We start from the raw sequence: 18,666 nt of genomic DNA, 5'->3' as shown, positions 1-18,666 counted from the left end.
AACTGACTTTCAAAAAAAATAAGGAACCTATTTAATTTAAACTCGGGGACATGATTGTGCCCATGTTGGTCAATAAACCTTCTGACTGCTAACCTGAGAAAACAAATGAAAATACATATTTGGATGTAACCTCTTGAAAGATTTAATTCATTAAAGTGAAAATGGCTACATTGGTACAATCATCGAATTACCATTCTCCGCCTTTACCCCTCAAAACTTGCATAAACACAATTGTTTCCTCAGTAAGTGCAAATTAACTTGAACAAAATAAAGTGAAACTTGAGTGAGGGGTGGTCATTGTATATTGTTATGAGATGTTTTTATAAGCGATTCAAAAGAATGCCAGTTTTGCAAATGCAAAATACATAAAAACAAGAAAACAAAGCCCAGTAAAAGAATGGCATAAAAGCAATTTGCACTCGCAGATGGAATTACACCCATCCGCTATGAGCACGTCTGAAAGGCTTCAAAATCATATCTTTGAACAGTTGCATATTTAAAAAATGTTCCATTGACATTCCATTCTTCATTCACAAGATTCTAAATCTACAGGTGCTGAGTTCTGCTATAGTTTGATTAGGTAAGATCAGATCTGCAGAAATGTTTTACGTCTCGCACACAAGTCAATTTGATCAAGCACTTTGCTACGACCTCAAACAAAACAGAAAATGTGAACAGATTACTTTACAATGTTTTACAAAAAAAGTTTTAATGATACAGATATAAAATGAACAAAGAAATACAACTTGGCATCAAGGCCAATCTATTTACAGTTCAAAAGTCCTAAGGTGAGCAACTGTGTTTGCAACTCCAAGAGAGAGGTGAATGATGCCACCTGCTGGAAGAACATCACAGAGGCCGACCTCTGACAGCGGCCCATCAGTCATCAATCGTGGGTAACCAGAATGCCTGTGGAGGTGAGATTTTAGCATTTATTTTAAGTGGTTGTCAACTGGTGCACGGTGACTACTGCAGTATTTATACCTAATACCTCCTTTAATGATAAAGAAATAATTCAACCAAAAACGAGACTTTTAGCCATCCAAGACGTAGATGAGTTTTTATCTTTTTCTGAACAAATCTTCTGACTTGGATAAATTTAGCATTCCATCATTTGCTCACCACTGGATCTTCTGCAGCAGGCATGTGATCAGCTAGAGACAAAAAAAGTGGGAAAATCTGACCACGCCCCCCCCCAGATATACTATTATTATTATTTATTTTTTTATCACATTAAAAGATATATCTCATATTGTAATAATACATACTGTCCTGTAAAAATGAAAAGCAGCATTTAATAATAATCATTAGTTAGTTATATTACAATAGAATACAATATGATATAATAAAAGTATTAATAGAATAGTTATTATTAAAGTGAATGGGTGCAAATATTTAGGTGGATTGTGATGTGAAAAGACAAGTGATGGACTTTTAACATCGGAGGAAGCATTATTATGGATCATGGACTTGTATTTTCGCTGAAAGTGACAGTTTCAAGCTGAAATGCCTTGTTGGATTCGTTTCTTACAATCATGCTGATTTTCACTTTACAAGACATGATGGACTTGAGTCGAGTAGATTAGTTTTGGATTATTGTGATGTTTTTATCAGCTTTCTTTGAACTCTCATTCTGACGGTACCCATTCGCTGCAGAAGACCCACTGGTGAGCAATGATATTACATTTCTCCAAACCTGTTTTTATTAAGAAATAATCATGTCTTTCAAGATGAAGGTGAGTTTGAGTAATTGTTTAGCAAATTTCCATAAATCCAAACAGCAAAAATGCAAGGATAGTAGATGTTTCGCCAGTAATTCGTTTTCAGAGGGCATTTTGGGTGCACGTATTCCATATGGATAAAACTGTAGCAAAAATATCAGACCGGCTTATGGTTAAGGCTTACCATGTTAGAACAGGCACTGGCAAAAGTCATGAATTTGGGGTTAAATTGTAGACAGGTGACTGGACCAGTGTGCTTCCCATCAAGAACTGCTACTTTCATCCCACTCTCAGCATTCCACACATGGATCTTTCCATCTTCTGATCCTGAAAATCAAAATGTTGAGGTGACGGGCATCACTTTCTGTAAACTAATCTCTAATCTGAATCCATTGGTGTAGACTTACCGATCATGGCGAACTGAGAGTCTGGTGTGAAAGAGGCCTCCAGAATGACACCTTTACTGTTGTTATAACCCTGCAGTGAGGAAGAAAGAAACTCCATGAGCCACCCTCTTAAACACAAACTTTGACAAAACCTTTTCAAAATGACACTATTTTCTCACCCCAAATGAGTGGAGCACGGCTCCTTTGAAAGCGTCCAGCACTCGGAGTGTTCCTCCATTGGTGGAGACCAGAATGAGCTTTCCGTCATTGCTGAACTTGAGACCCGTCCACTCACAGGTTCGCTCATATTGTAGTTTAAAAGTGGCGAATGGACCCTGAGGCAGGAGGTGTGATACATTCATTTTTCTCATTTGAAAGAAAAATACCACTTCTTCTTCTAAGATGCAGTTTTATACACTTACCTTATCAAAGGAGCGTAGATCGTAAAGCTTGACCATCTCAGAATTCACTCCCGCCGCAAAAATCAACCCCTCCGGATCAAATGAGCACACAGGCTTCCCTTGCAGGTGCATGAGGCCCTAGAATTACAACCAAGATTACAATCAAGTATAGACTAAACAAGAAAATCAAACACCAACTCAAAATAAAAATTCTGGTTACCTGACAGTTAGGTGAGCGAAGGTCCCACAGACGAATAGTTTTATCAAGGGAGCCAGAAATGAATGTGTCGTCAACAGGAGACATAGACAGAGCAACAACCCTGAAACAGGATGAAACACACAAAAACAAGCACTATAACTCAAATGCCAATAAACAACAACAACTATATATTTGATGTCACAGATCCTCACCTCTTACTGTGTCCAGGGAAGTAGCGAATGTACTTATTGTCATGTAGGGACAGGTATCGAATAGTGTCTGTAGTAGCACATTGGCAGTGAGAAGAAAATATCAACATCACGTCAAAGTAAAATTTTACAAGTGAATTGATCAAATGTACTGTGTACGGTGTCAGGTGAACAGGCTCAACCCTGGGCAAGGCAGTAGTCTGTACAGTTAGCTCCTTAATAGGGCAGAATAACAGACCCTAAAAACTGTACAAACAACTACCTCAATCCAGAGCAGGCACAGGTAGACACACACCTCAGCAGTAAAGCTTTAAGAAAATCACTTAAATAAATAAACAATTAAATATAAAGAAAAAACATAATAGTAATCTAATATATATATAGGAGTAATAAATATGTCATTTCATCTCATGTAATATAAAGTCATAAAATTGCACAGTTAAAAGGGTAAATAGAAAATGTTCCACTTTTAGGTAAAATAAAGCATATCACGCAGCAGGGAAATGCTTTCATAATATGAAAAACATATGAGCATATGAAACAAATGGTGAATAAACACAAAAAAATATATTAATATTTTATTCAATGTCCTTTGTAGAGGATACCAGGATTAAGTTATATATTTAAAAAAAAATAGACATAAGAAGGCACATATAGACAAAAACGATGCTTTCTTTTTTCATTCACCAATGTCCATAAATTGGTTCCCATTCTATACAATGTATTTATTAATTGCATCTTATTAGCATATTACTGTGTTCTTGGGGCAAACCATAATGAAAAAAGAAGTGTTAGAATGGGAGTAATAACTTGGCAACATTTTCATAAGAATCTCTCATATTTCAGAGGAATACATGATCTATAATTTCTTTCCCTATTGATTTGTCTTCCCAAAATGCCTGATTAACCTGATGTTTGTCCTGGTGTCCTCTACAGAAGACATGTATAAAAATTATGCACTGTTTCGTAACAAAGTCATATTCCGATTTGAAACCCCATAACATTTTCCCAAGATGTTTATCTTCGACAAACAATTTGAAAATGTGGACAGATTTAAATGACAATTTACAAAACATTATCATATTTCCCTAAAAGTGCTAAATTTGATCATCCCTAAAAAGCCCTGAATGTAGCAAGTATGGTCTTAAATTATTATGTCCTCTGCACAATGACAAAAGTCTAAGCTTGGGTCCCAGGAGGATTTGACAAAACTGAAAGGCATAGGAACTGAAATACTTTGATAACATATTGTGACTTTATAAGGAGTCCTACCATCAATCTTGTTGGAGCTGTAGACAACAGTGTTGGCGGCATGGGTGTATCTGATGAGATCCACACCATACTTCTTACTGTAAAGCGTCCGTTTGGGTCTGATATACAGGACAGAAGAGGAAATAAATAATTTAATCTGGTTGCTTACTTAGATACATGCGATTAGGTGCTTCGTTGTCACGAAACACATCACATTAAAAACAAAATACTAGAGATAACAACAGGCGGGCTCGAAAAGAGGCGTGGATGCTAACGGTTAGCGCGCGAGCGACCTCTCATTCAACTGTACATTCGACTCATTTCCGCGAATCGGTTCCTTCAAACTATTCGTTTCAAAGATGCAGTGGTTCTTTTACATAATTTCGTGGTCCTTGACAACCGAACGTATCATGTTATGATAAAGCCATACCAGTTATTAAGAGCGATGTTTATTTAAAAAAAAAAAATCAATGCGTTACAGTTTAGCTACCGCCGTGATTCAGCGTATAGAACATTAAACCGACTCAAACGAGTCGGACATCGCTAATACTGTACATAAACATGTTCAAACCACTATGAACAATAAACGTCATAAATCGTATTACACTACTAATCGATCTTAATCTTTAAAATTTCACACAAGAATGCTCATGCAACCAAGATCAATACTTTAAGACCGTTAGGACCAAATAAACGCGGATCACCAACCAGTTGTAGGACAAGTCACACAGAGCAATTTATAAGCTAATGTTACTTACTTTCCCTCCTGGCAGTCGTACAAGACAATCGAGTCGTCATCGCTACTCGATATTACAGTTTCGCCGTTAGAGCTGAAGTCAAAGCAGTTGATTTTGTCCGAATTCTCTCGGAAAACCTTCGCAACCCTGAAGCTCCGCAGCACATTGTCTGTGAGCTTCATTGTGGCCTTTCTGCCTGGCCAGGCGCTGGGGATCGTCTAGTTAAAACAGCGAGTAAATCGGGATCTGGATTATCAGTTTTGTGTGTTGCGAGTGTTTCGTAATATTTTTTTTAAGTGAAAACAGTTTTAGATGTACATTTTTATCACGTTAAAAAAGCCCGCCGACAAAATTCGTCGATGAACCGGATTTCGAAGCCGAGGTGAAGGTAGCGGTAGTAAGGCGGTAAACAAAATGGCAACCACACCTGCGTACGCTTCAGAATAAAAGTCCCATTTCGACTTTAGCTAATAGTACCAACCAGAGGAAGATTTTGGTGTTATTTAGGGGACTGATTTATTTTTATACAGTTAACATTACCCTTCCATGACGTACATGAAAAAAATTAAATAAATGAACGTCCAGTTATTTAGTTTTGATTTGACAGCTGTAATGAGGATCTGGAATTTCACGTCTGCTCTTTAGCTGCTGTTTTGTTTATCTGTATTTGTTGCTAGGTTGAGTGTCATACTTTCAGCCGTGATAAAAAAATAAATAAATTGTAATAAATCAATAGTACGTTTAGTTTTCCATCATAATGTTCATCCTTTTTTGACTTTTTAAATATATATATATAAATAAATGCAGGGCTGGACAGAAAGAGGATGTTATTATCATACTACAAGACTACATCTATTCTCTCTCGTATACGATACATTCTGCACATAGACATCATACTAGCCTCACCCAAAACCTGCCAGTGGTATAAAAGTAAGCACTGCACTGTTCTAGACAATTACACAGAGAAACTGAGCATCAAAAGCTACCCAAATACAAAGCAGACAGATTCTTTTTCAGTGAATTAAAGAGCTGGATTAGGTGCGCTTATCTTTGTTTCCTTTCAAAGCAAAGAAATCTACAATGGCAAGCAGTGATTCAAAGGTGAGTTCTGCAATGAACATATGATTAATATGAACTTGAATCAACCGACATTTGTTTTTCAAAGGGGGAAATCTGCACTGTTGGAGATATGTATGTATTCACAGTGAATGTGAGTGAGTTTGCACCAGAAGAAGTTACCGTAACCTCCACCAATAATTCAATCCAAGTCTGTGCAGAAAAGGTAAGCAAAATAAATGGCAATTTTAATAGCAAGCTTTCTCTCAAATTTCCTTCACCAATGTCGTCTTGTAAAAATGAAGAGCATTTAATATCAGATTGAGCTTTGTTTGTATTTTTACACAACCTCTTATCATAATCGTGTTTTTTTTTTTTTTCATTTTCCTTCACTGATGGCTCAGCTGGCATCAGATGGCACAATTGTGGACACTGTTTGTCAGAAGTGCCAATTTCCGGCTGATGTGGATCCAATGTCGGTCACATCTTCCCTAGAGAAAGGTGGCTTGTTGAGTATTAAAGCCCAAAAACAATCTGTAAAAGGGTCTGCAGTCATAGACTCAATCTAAGAAGTGAAAAATGAATGTATATATGAGCGTTTTAGAAACAATCTGTTTTATCATTATTATACTTTAAATGTCATCCTTTGGATTTTTAAACAAAAACAAATGTTAAAATTTGTATTTTCTATTTGAATAAGGTTTCTGACTTCTATATATTGTCCTAGACTAACTGAGACTTGTCATGGCACTTGTATACTGTTGTTCTCTCGTTGGTTTGATTGCTTCTGTTGTTCTCATTTTTTAGTTGCTTTGGATAAAAGCGTCTGCTAAATGATTAAATGTGAATATATAATCTGAGGTTGATGAACATATGCATATAACAATGTTTCTTGTTGCAACTGTCTTCAAACTACAAGCAAACTCATTTTTATATTTTTGTTCACCATTTATTGACTCAGATATTTGTCACTGACAGAAATGACTAAGAAAATGATTTAGGCATTAGAAACCGAAAACTACTTCAAGTAAGTGGTATTCAGAGTGTTTCCAGAGCAGCATATTCCATCTATAAATTGTATTGCCCAATCCATGTTAGACTGACCCACAATATACATACAAGCTAAAGCTATACAATAATCTCTGAGTCCGTTTCTCTGAGAGCAGCCGGTGTGGAGATGGACACAGATGAAGCAGCCATACAGTCTTGGTGCCACAGGTTTTCTGCAAGGGCATTTAGGAGGGGTGCTATTTCACCAAGCCCCGCACTCACATCACCTCCCACTCTGAAGATCGGAAGACCCCAGACTTCTTGAAAATGTGTTACGTCGCTTTCTGTCACGTCTGTGTGCATAAATAAGTCAAATCTGCACTGTTAAGGGCCATAAATGTCAAATGACAACATAACATTATGCTGTTAATCAGAATTATTTTAGTATCATTCAAATACATTTAGTCATAGTTTTTAGTAACATTATGAATGTTTTTATTTTTATATTTTACATGTTCATTTCCAACATAATTTTGTTGTTGTTTTGTCTTTTATATATATATATATATATATATATATATATATATATATATATATATATATATATATATATATATATAAAAATTTAAGTTAAAAAAAAAACATTTATTAACTGTAATAACCCTGCATAGTAGTAAATCGTAAATTCAGCTGGATAAAACAAAAACTGTGTTGTTTTTATGTCAGGCTGAATGCAACAAAATGTGATCATTTTAAAGGAGGGGTAATTCTTTTCTGTACCCACTGTGGATTTGAATGTAAATGTCAACTAAATGCTGTTAACTGGTGAAGGATACTTGGTGCCAACGACCAGTTTAACCACTCGATCTGAAGATTCTGTGATCCGTGTTATCTGATTTGAAAGATCATCAAAGGAGCCACGATCAGTGAAGGAGAACAGGAAAAGGATTGCATCCACCTGTTCCTTACAGGACTGAAGAGAGAAGAATGACGTAATATTTTTAACATCATACCATAAAATGATGCAGAATTTGTGGATTAAAGGGACAATTCACCCAAAAATTTACTCACCATTTACTCACCCTAAAGTTGTTCCAAACTTGTATGACATTCTTTATTCTGTGAAAGAAATGAAATGACAAAAGAAGATATTTTAAGAATGATGGTAACAAAGAGCTGCTAGTCCCCACTGACTTCAGTAGTACTTTTGGTCCATACTATGGAAGTGAATGGAGACCAGCAACTGTTGGTTACCAATATTTTTCAGAACATCTTATTTTATATTCCACAGAAGAAACAAACTCATGCAGGTTTGGAACCACTTGGTGAGTTAAATATGTAATTTTTTGGTGAACTATCCTTTTAAGGAAGTGTAAGTGACATAAACTGTGTAATATGATGTTGATTCTAACCGGTAACATGTGGTCAAATCTTCGTATTGCACTTTCCCCACAATCCCAAAGCTCAAAGCGGAAAAACAGCACTCGACCACTCTCCTTCAGTCTTACAGGCCAGAAGACCACTGTTGTCTCTATGCCTATAAGAATCATACAGAAGAAATTACCACTGATGTTTTAATTGACAATATTAAATGAATACACTTACTGACAACGACGCGTACACTGACACCTATCTGTGTGGATGTAATGAAGCATAACTTGACAAAGTTGCCATCCAAAGCTGTTATAAGTAACATGTTAGCAATATTTCTGTCACCATCTACAAACCCGATTCCAAAAAAGTTGGGACACTGTACAAGTTGTGAATAAAATGATGTGGAAGTTTCAAATTTCAATGTTTTATTCAGAATACAACATAGATGACAAATCAAATGTTTACACTGAGAAAATGTATCATTTTAAGGGAAAAATAAGTAGATTTTAGATTTCATGGCATCAATACATCTCAAAAAAGTTGGGACAAGGCCATGTTTATCACTGTGTGGCATCCCCTCTTCTTTTTATAAAGGCTGGCTTCTTTTTTGACCTATAGAGTTTTAGCCAGCAACGGCGAATGGTTTGTGTTCACCAACAATTTTTTCTGGAAGTTTTTCTGAGCCCATGTTGTGATTTCCATTACAGTAGCATTCCTGTATGTGATGCAGTGCCGTCTAAGGGCCCGAAGATCACTGGCATCCAGTATGGTTTTCGGGCCTTGACCCTTATGCACAGACATTTTTCCAGATTCTCTGATATTATGCACTGTAGATGATGATAACTTCAAACTCTTTGTAATTTTTCCCTGAGAAACTCCTTTCTGATACTGCTCCATTATTTTTCACCACATCATTGGGGGAATTGGTGATCCTCTGCCCATCTTGACTTCTGAGAGACAGTGCCAGTCTGAGAGGCTCTTTTTATACCCAATCATGTTGCCAATTGACCTAGTAAGTTGCAAATTGGTCCTCCAGCTGTTCCTTATATGTACATTTAACTTTTCCGGCCTCTTATTGCTACCTGCCTCTTATTCCAACGTTTTTTGGAATGTGTACCTCTCATGAAATCCAAAATGAGACAATATTTGGCATGACATTTCAAAATGTCTCACTTTCAACATTTGATGTGTTATCTATATTCCATTGTGAATAAAATGTAAGTTTATGAGATTTGTAAATGATTCCATTCCTTTTTACTCACAATTTGTACAGTGTCCCAACTTTTTTGGAATCGGGTTTGTATTATAAATTTATTCTGCAACTAAATGTGTATTATAATAAACGTGTTATGCGGCTGGTCAAGTTCTCTCAAGACCGCCTCTGAATGGGGTTGAATAGAATCGCTTATTTTCATAGGTCAGAGATAAGAGTCTTCATCTCACACGATGTGAGTTGAGATGTTTTTTAAACGTATTTATTAAAAGTACTATAAAAAAGATTTTTTACAATAAAAAATAGCTTAATACATTTTAAATGTGTGATTCGTTCACCTGTGGTCTCATAGTGCATTTTGGGGAAATCGAGGCCAGCGAGACGGGCAGCAAGAGCGCTTTTCCCGACTCCAGTCTTCCCTGAGATGAAGACCTTGTAGCGAACGATGTCCACATTCATATGAGGAGGCATCATTGGTGCTTCTAACAGCCCTTAGTATATATAAAAAACATTAAATGTAGCATGTATATGTTGGCTATAGCAGATACTTATTTTGCTTTTCTTTTCCCAAATGAACAAACTCTGGCCTTCGATAAGAAACAAGTGATGCCTAACTGCTGTATCCATGGTGATCATCCTTACCAAACTTTCTTCGTTTCTTATTATGCAGTATTCTGCTGAAAAACTCTCTGCTGTCTGGAAATCGGTGCCAGTCCGACACAATTATGGATCCAGGTGGGACAGACATTTGAATTTAGCGAAATTAGATAAAAGAAAAGACGAATGCGATGCGCTCTGCGCGAACGTGAAGCCAACTAGATTAACCGTCAAACTGAAATACGTCAAAATAAAAGTCCAAAACGGAAGGTCTATTATTATGTAGCAAGCTCAAATGAAACGAACTTATTATTGATTTATTTTATTTTCCTAATTATGGGGGTCACTGAATCCACATTCTAAATAAAGACAAATGAACAAAATGTACAGGTAGCCTATATTAGTACATCATGTTATCTTTATTGAGAAGCCACAGCTCTTGCATATGACAACTGTTGGCTTTGATAAGGCAAACGCAAGAATGAATCCACCAGCTAATTGACACAGAAAAACAAAAACAAAACAAAACAAAAAAAGCTTCTGGAGAAGGTGGATCCCACCGGCATGCAGCAATGGCTCAGAATGCAATGTACAGCATCATATATACAAAAACAATAGTGAGACCCCAAAAATGGCACATAGCAGTTTCGACATCTACTAACATGAAGAGAATGCATTTTATTTGGACATACAAACTTAAAAAAGAGAGATCCTCTGCAAAAGTGAAACTGAACCAAAAATATAGCCATTTTGTTGTACTTTCTGACATCTAATTAAAATACGTCTCCAATGAGATATCAAAATGGAGGTATGAAGATATTGCATTTCTAGAATACCAATTCATTTTCATTTTAAGATGCCTGTAAGACAATGCCTAGTTGGATATTTGCAACAAAGGGCCACAGAGCCTCGACACGAAAGAGAGAAGTACAATGAAAATGTGCAGACACAGAAGACATTTACAGTTAACAGTTTTGAACTTAAATACAGAGGTTCCTTTTTAGTTTTGAAGCAGTTGGCATCCACTTTTAAAACAGACAAGACAAAGAAAAGTGTTCATACACTCATCTTCACAACAATGTACCATTAATGTATGTAAGAGTACGTCAAAGAAGCGCCATATATGTTATCGCATTGGACAGGGACACACCTAATAATCTCACTCAACATTATCAAACAAATGGTACTCCATATTGCTTAGGAACACATAGAAACAAATTCCTCAAATAAATGAGTTGGAAAAAATTGGTGCTTGTTTGCTGTTCTTATGTTATGACACAGCTAAAATTGCCAATCATGGTCTTTGCAATGTTCTTTTTACGCTTCATTACAATTCTTTGATTTGTATTGTTTTTTTTAGCTTAGTTTGTGGGCAATTCGAGCTGATGGGGGAGATCCTAGAGTGGCTAACTGGGTAATCAGAGTTGTTACATGCATCTTACATCATCAGGCTAAGTTTAAAGTGTTGGGGTAGGGCATAGAGTTGGATAGACGGGTCAGGTTCAGGGTGGTGGGTGGCACCGGATGGCTCGATGCTCTAATCATCCTCCTCGTCTTCCTCATCGCTGTCCTTCATCGAGATGCCCTGCATGCCCCCCTCTCTGACAGAGGCAGTGGCTTCCTCCAGGATCAGCCGGTTCCGAACCGTATCATACCCCTTGCTGTTCAATGTAGAGTCAAGAACGCCTTGCAGTCTAAAATCTCGATATTTCTTCTACAAGAATGGGAAATATCAGCAAGCATTATACATAGTATAAGACTTCTTTGCCCCTGAATGTTAAAGCTAAATACTTGTGTGTCAAACAAGGCCAGAAAGAATAGTGAGACTAGGGATGCAAGCTATTAAAATTCTGGACAATACCGATGAATAGCTGATATTAAAACTCAATACTAGCCTATTTTGTCTTAATTAATCACACCGGCAGCCAAAAGTTTGTAAATCCGTTTATATATTTAAACTGAATTTATGAAGCACAACATTATAATGTACAGTTTGAAAAAATAATTTTCATGTTGAGATTTGCAGTGTTATTAAATAAAAATATGGTAACACTTTATTTTAAGGTGTCCTTGTTACATATGTTACATGAACTTACTATTATAATAACAATTAATTATGCATAATTACATACAAGTAAATCTAAGCCAAACCCAAATCCTAACCTTAACCATATAGTAAGTATTTTTAGTTAATTGATATTACTCAGTACTCAAATGCATAATTACACTGCAACAAGGACATGTATATAAATGTTACCAAAATTATCACTACTGTTAAGCTTAAATTTAAGCGAGTGTTACATGACAGAAAAGGTAATAGGCATGTAAGAATAAGGGTAATGACCATGCATAATTTATATCTAATATAATACAGCAATTATCCATTAGACCAAAAACCCTATAATGACGAATTTAACTCAATATAGTACTGATTTTGTGCATCACTAAGCAAGGCCTGAATCATAAACTGAAATCTAGAACAAGACATGTGGACTTAGCTTGACTAGAATCATACTACTCTAGCTTCAGAGTAAAAATAATTCCATTTAAGTTATAAAAAGAAATACCTTTACAACCCTGATGAGGATTTTGAGTTGATAGACATGAAGCTGTTGGTCCATGCGCTCAGTCAGCCATGTCGCCAGCAGATTCATAGTGGCTGTATACCATTGCTGCAAAGAACAAAAACACAGCATTCTCCAGCAAAACACAGACAGACAAACAAATGCATGCAAAAGACCAGCATGTGTAGACATATATAAAGACATACAGCAACCGCCACATGGGCAGACGTGAGTAAACCCACAAAACACAAACTTAAACATTCCATTCACACAGGCAACTGATACCAACATTTACACAATCACACCCTCACTTAAATCCAAGGTTAGTCAGACAATTTGAAATTAATTCAAGAGCCAGCAGTATGACTATCTTAAAAACAAATCTTGCATTAGGAAACTGCATAAAAATATTTAAACAAACACTTAATCTGCCCTACATTTACAGCTTAGACTGTAACCAAAGTTTCAAATGACTTAATACAAATCTGGTTATCTGAAATAAGCTTGAACGAAAGCCTTATTCTAATCAAAAGTCTTTAGCTTTTAAAAGCCATTCGAAGAAAATTAAACGGATTCAATTCATTGCTTCCCCCACCCATTCACCATTAAATTATGCTGCATGTTATAAAACAGCACTTGTGCATGAATCACCACTGAACCCAAAAGCATACTCTAAAGAACCCAAGATGCAAACAAAATGAGTGCAGTCTCAATCAGGATCCTCAGAAACAAACTCATAAAAACGTGAGAATACAGCAGGCAAAGGTGTGTTGTTATCTTAAACCATATCTACATAATGAAGATCTCATATTCATGCATATTCAGAATCACTTAAATGCTTCTAGTTCAAAGAGAACAGCACATGTGTGGTTCAATGAATGATGCAAACTATTTAGAAGAGGTAGTGCTGTATCCTATGTGAACAAATCAGTCTGAAGGGTTTTGAAGTGGGCTATGATCAGTTCGCAAGAGGTACAAATAGCCTTTACCATTAAGCCAATCCATTTATATGTATATATTATGATATTATATACATTTCGTATCACTTGATATGTGATTATGTGAATTAAATCAGATTTCGTGTTGTATTAGGGTCATCTGATGGTCAGATCGGCGATTTCTCTTTATATCTGTCCACTTCAAATAGGTGGCCGGTCGGAGCGTGCAGTGCATGCAGAGAGTGCAGGTGAGTGTACAGGGCAGAGAGCTGTGTGTGTTTGTGTGTGTGTGTGTGTGTGTGTATGAGGTCGGATTTTTAGGAGGTGGGTCATGCTAGAAGATGTACACAGGAAGATTATTTGATTAGAACTCATGCCACTCGACAGAATGTGATCAAATAGCAGGACATTTAGAGATAAGTTCCACTTTGTCCTATAAAGAATGCAGAATGAGTCAGGATGCTGTCATTGGGTTAGGATAACGTGATTGCAAAGTGTTTAGAGAGGGAGGATGAAATGAAAATGATACAACAGATGTACAGAAATGTAGTTGCATGCAACCAAAATCTGTAATACAAGTTGCATAATAAAAACAAAAAAACATCACGGTTGCCTGTTCAGACAGTACATGATGCTGGAAGAGAGATATTCAGCTTGGAAAATGGAGAGCTGCCAATCCTGTTAATGTTCTGGTCCCAATGTTTGTTCAAATATGTAACCCTGAATGTAAATTTAATATACTTGAATTAGCAAGTAACAGTGACTAATCAGTCCTGGTAATTGTTTTTGATGTACAGCCCTAAGCCGAATATGCCTTTAGACAACTGACCTCATAAGATCACACTGAACCTAACAAATTTCCACAATTTCAGTCTGTTTGACACAACTGTCCAAGCAAGAATTCAGTTAAAACAAACAGTGAATCATTACAATCAGAAACATGCATGTTTCTTGCCATTATCCTTTAATTTGCCAATTAACGTTCACTATGTGGCTGCTGCCATTCTGAATTTTGGTATTTTAATAACTGCTTTTGATTTCATGCCTCTGAGCCTTTCACTGATGGTGATTAGTTTGGACAAAATATTTGAGAAGACAGACTGAAACTATAGAGCAAAAACAGGACAAATCATGCCAGATTCAATTAGGGTCTTTGAGGTTGGATGCTAAATGCATTATTACAAACTTAGTGTGGAGGGGGAAAAAGCATAATGGACATAACAAGCACTGAATTTTAAATAAAATAAAACAACACATAAATAAAGGCAGATCCATGCATAAGATGTGTGTCACAAATGTTCCAAACACAAGCAAGTAAAGCTGCAAAAAGTAATAACATAATAGACTTCCTTACAGTCAAACACACACACAAACGTACACACTTTTATCCACAATATTCTGATACATACAACCCGTTACAGTATGGTATGACACACAACTAAATATTCACACTCACATATATATATACTGGGAAAAAATACAGAAAATTAAATAATAATAAAAACTCTGACAAACCCTCACGCGCACACACACACACACACACACACACACACACACACACACACACACACACACACACACACACACACACACACACACACACACACACACACGGCTCCAAGACTTGGACACTTGTCCACACATCTGTTACATTGCTTAGTAAAATACATAAACACACATGTATGCCATTGTGTAACAAAGACACATGTTCACAAAATCACAAAGGATTATTTTTCTAAACCGAACAGTGCTCTCTTATGCCCTAGGTCAGTTGGTATTTAAAATCAGGACAATCGCTTACAAATTTTATTTTAATACATGTCAATCATTGTTTAAACTGCAACTTCAATATGTAGAATTTATTAAAGTGTACAATTAGTTTTATGAAAAGCAGTGAAGCATTGGTTTTTGCAATTGCAACTGAAACTGATACTATAAGCATAAATTGCTTTGATGGTTTAAAAATCCCATATTACCGTACAAGTTAGGTTGTATAGTTAATTGCATGATTTTTTTTGACATTTTTGTATAATATATTACTTGTTACGATCTGCCTCTTTTTCTCTGTGATTTAAAAAATTACATTTTGTGTTTAATGTCACAATTTTTGGTTCAAGATAAAATCAACTTTTTTGAGAGCACTGTCTTATAAATAATCCACTTTGTGACACTTCCCTCTTAAACAAGAAACCGCTGTGAGCATAAAGTCCAACGCACATTAGCTAACACAACACCAGAGCACAAAGGTCCAATGCATCGTGGCTAATGAAACACCAGAGCACAGAGAGCTGGAACAGGAAGTCACAGCAATTAGACATAAGGGAGCTGACAGAAAGCTTCAAGTCATGATTGGCCTTATGTGTCTGGATGTAAGATCTCCAGGTTTGGCACTCAAAATGTGACTTATCCCTCGTATGCCCCATTGTTTTGCCACATTTTGGATGGGCCCTCCTTTGTTAGGCATGGAGGTAACGGCATCTTACTTACATCAAATAATCTCTCTATATACACCTCCTCATTGACCTTATCTCTCAGAATGTCCTGAGAGTGACGGACAAAGGTCACATAGCCATCTGCAACGTCCATCCCTGGTTTCTGTGGAAGGGTGAAACCAGAAAAAAAGTTAGTTTTGTATGGAATGGATGTGAATAAGAAAAATATATTTGGTAAAGTATGTTGAATTTTCAGTACTCACAGGGACATCCACATATTTTGATGCTGCTTTCACCTGAAATTTAAAAAAAAAAGTTTGACTCAAGTGCTTCTAAGAAAAATCGCCCTCCCTTAAAGTTGCACTAAGTAACTTTCTTCCTCTTATTTTAACACCTAAAGGAATTTTCAGTGTACATTAAAGCCCATACTAGAATTTTATAAAAAAGGGAAATAGATAATTCTTACCGTGAAGGAGAGGAAGGAGGAGAAGAGAGTTCCCTCATCGTACCTGGAGATCTTGGCAAGTAAGTTCTCCAGAATGGCCACAAACTGTTCAGGTGGCACAAAACAATTATTTCGATGACAAACAGCCAACAAGAGTTAATGTCAACCATTTTCTCAAAACTTACCTTTGCTACCAAGAGTGAAATCATGTCTTTTACAGTCTCTTCGATTAGCTCATCGATTTGAGAGTGGTACTGTTTCTAAAATGTAAAGACAGATTTAAATACTTAGACGAACTTATATGGTGCGTATATATGAAGACAGAGAACTCAAAAACCAAAGACGAATTCATACAGAAATACAGTAGATGGCCAAATTCAAACTGAACATAAAGATGCAGATGCAGATGCATATACAACCAAATTCATGATTGTACGTGATTAAAATATATAAGTTTACACATTAAAATATGCAGCCTTGTAAAATAAATATAACTACTGAGGTTGACCAAACATGAAATTGTACTTAATGGAGACATTATTATTTTTCCTATAATTCCAATATTCTACAAAACACTTCTAGAAGAAAAAAAAGGATTAACGTTCTTTAAAAATGATTTCCTTTTATTCTCAAACATTTGCATATTATTCAATCCAAAAAAATCTATAAAGTTTCTGGGATTCCTGAAAATGGTGTGAAATTTCCAGTATAGATCAAGCGTTTGTCTATCACAACAATCAGAAGTTCTGCCAATTACCTCCTGGCCCATTTCCATGGCACACAGTTTAGCAGACTGGTCCTTGGCGTCCACCATCACATTGAACATGGTGCATAAGGACAGTGGGATGCGGAAATCTGTGGAACGGCTGCTTTTGGCCAGCTTAGATTCAAACGCTCCCCTGGTGCTGTTGACCAGCAAAGCATGTGAAGTAAATGAGTCATCTTGCATGAAATTTCATTCATACTTCAAAGTCATACTTTAAAATCTTCATGTATACCATCAAACGTTTTGAATTTGTTAAGTACTAGAGATATTATTTTTACCGTTTAACGCTGGTCTCAATCATGTCACTTGACATGAGCCTCATACGGTTATCCAAGTGTTTGGCAAACTCTTCTTCCGGCCAATGTAGGTCCCTGATGAAGGTCTGTAGGGCATCCAACTTCCAGAACAGATCTTCTGATGTTCCCGAGCCATTGCTGCCAGGTATAGTAAGATTTTTAGAGGTAAAAAGTCCAAAATGTTCAGGATTCGAGGAAGATGCAGATTATCTAAGACTTTAAGATTGCTTTATTTTACCTATACACCAACTGGAGGTCCCAAAATATGGGGAATATAATCACACAATCAGTGCATGGCAAAACAAATGTGTTTACAAAACATTTCAATAACCTCGCATTTTTGCATGGTTATTAACCCTTATAGGACTGACCTGAATTCATGCATATGTCAATTTTCTTTAAAAGAGAAGGACCTGGGAATGTCAAGGTGAGAGAAGGCTTGCACAGATACAGTTGCAAACTAACAGATGCCAAGCAAGAGTGCTTTAACATGAAGCCAATGCTCTTAATGCTATCTCCTAGACTTTCTTAGAGTTAGTGTTTAATGTTAAAGGCGACTCTGTATGCAATATGATTCTTAAAGGGATAATTCAACAAAAATGCAAATTCTGTATCTTTTCCTCACCTTCATATTACTCCAAACCTGACTTTCTTTTTTTTACCCTTGGAACACATGCACAAAAATATGTTTTAAAGAATGCTTTTGTCCATAGAATGAACTTTCATTTTATGGACAATTTTTTTTTTTAAGTTGGTCCAGTGAAAAAAAATGTAGTAAAGATCAAGCTATCTCTCACCACTCATGCCCACAGAGACTAAAGAAGCTCCCAAGATCAAAACACACCATGCAGTCGACTCTGAGGACGCTGCCATCCTGAGTAGAAAGATGTGTCATAAGGGCCAGGGTTAAAGAGTTAAAACATAGGAGCGAATCGTGTCTTATGGAGACAGTCTCCATCTTGGAATTGGGTAGGCTCAAGTTCAATTGGAACTTTACTTCAAATTCCTTATTGAAATGGGTATGATTCAGTGATCTTCTACTGTAATTGTGATGTCGCTCTAGTGTATATGTTGAAAAAGAAGCCCACTCT

General features: G+C 36.4%; 4 protein-coding genes across 20 annotated transcripts in view; 1 reads left to right on the top strand and 3 right to left on the bottom strand.

Moving 5' to 3' along the window:
- Window positions 1-126: 126 nt before the first annotated feature.
- On the bottom strand, window positions 127-5,319 carry LOC113050441 (WD repeat-containing protein 82-like). 2 transcript variants are annotated; one of them, XM_026213400.1, is made up of 10 exons: window positions 5,223-5,315; window positions 4,926-5,122; window positions 4,189-4,286; window positions 2,920-2,986; window positions 2,729-2,828; window positions 2,530-2,646; window positions 2,287-2,442; window positions 2,129-2,198; window positions 1,906-2,048; window positions 127-909 (listed from the first exon to the last, which is right to left on the bottom strand). In XM_026213400.1, the coding sequence occupies exons 2-10, from the start codon at window positions 5,084-5,086 to the stop codon at window positions 880-882; spliced, it is 942 nt and encodes a 313-aa protein (XP_026069185.1). In that variant the 5' UTR covers window positions 5,087-5,122; window positions 5,223-5,315; the 3' UTR covers window positions 127-879. The 2 variants fall into 2 exon arrangements, with proteins under 2 accessions (XP_026069185.1, XP_026069184.1); XM_026213399.1 differs by having other exon boundaries at window positions 4,926-5,319.
- A 144-nt stretch (window positions 5,320-5,463) lies between these two features.
- LOC113050444 (heat shock protein beta-7-like) lies at window positions 5,464-6,559 on the top strand. Its single transcript, XM_026213403.1, has 3 exons — window positions 5,464-6,005; window positions 6,070-6,186; window positions 6,365-6,559. Exons 1-3 carry the CDS (start codon window positions 5,985-5,987, stop codon window positions 6,527-6,529), a joined length of 303 nt encoding a protein of 100 aa, XP_026069188.1. The 5' UTR covers window positions 5,464-5,984; the 3' UTR covers window positions 6,530-6,559.
- A 29-nt stretch (window positions 6,560-6,588) lies between these two features.
- cplane2 (ciliogenesis and planar polarity effector 2) lies at window positions 6,589-10,358 on the bottom strand. Of its 2 annotated transcripts, none has more exons than XM_026213401.1 (5): window positions 10,180-10,358; window positions 9,876-10,028; window positions 8,363-8,487; window positions 7,787-7,923; window positions 6,589-7,326 (listed from the first exon to the last, which is right to left on the bottom strand). In XM_026213401.1, exons 1-5 carry the CDS (start codon window positions 10,283-10,285, stop codon window positions 7,089-7,091), a joined length of 759 nt encoding a protein of 252 aa, XP_026069186.1. In that variant the 5' UTR covers window positions 10,286-10,358; the 3' UTR covers window positions 6,589-7,088. The 2 variants fall into 2 exon arrangements, with proteins under 2 accessions (XP_026069186.1, XP_026069187.1); XM_026213402.1 differs by having other exon boundaries at window positions 6,589-7,303.
- A 176-nt stretch (window positions 10,359-10,534) lies between these two features.
- The window catches only part of LOC113050438 (calcium-dependent secretion activator 1-like), a 69,210-nt gene continuing 61,078 nt past the window's right edge, over window positions 10,535-18,666 (bottom strand). For 12 of the 15 annotated variants that reach the window (XM_026213395.1, XM_026213383.1, XM_026213386.1 and 9 more), the window contains 8 exons: window positions 17,558-17,713; window positions 17,271-17,418; window positions 16,699-16,773; window positions 16,535-16,618; window positions 16,332-16,364; window positions 16,124-16,231; window positions 12,702-12,806; window positions 11,672-11,848 (listed from right to left, as the gene is read on the bottom strand). In XM_026213395.1, the coding sequence (XP_026069180.1) occupies window positions 11,672-11,848; window positions 12,702-12,806; window positions 16,124-16,231; window positions 16,332-16,364; window positions 16,535-16,618; window positions 16,699-16,773; window positions 17,271-17,418; window positions 17,558-17,713 (886 nt within the window). Of the gene's footprint in view, window positions 11,849-12,701; window positions 12,807-16,123; window positions 16,232-16,331; window positions 16,365-16,534; window positions 16,619-16,698; window positions 16,774-17,270; window positions 17,419-17,557; window positions 17,714-18,666 lie in introns of all 15 variants that reach the window. The other 3 variants (XM_026213392.1, XM_026213393.1, XM_026213382.1) reach the window with 1 other exon arrangement.

Source organism: Carassius auratus, chromosome 31 (genome assembly GCF_003368295.1).
Source record: "Carassius auratus strain Wakin chromosome 31, ASM336829v1, whole genome shotgun sequence".
In the NCBI taxonomy this organism is placed as follows: domain Eukaryota; kingdom Metazoa; phylum Chordata; class Actinopteri; order Cypriniformes; family Cyprinidae; genus Carassius; species Carassius auratus.
Note: the sequence above shows the minus strand (reverse complement) of the source record. Positions and strands in the feature narration are given on the sequence as shown.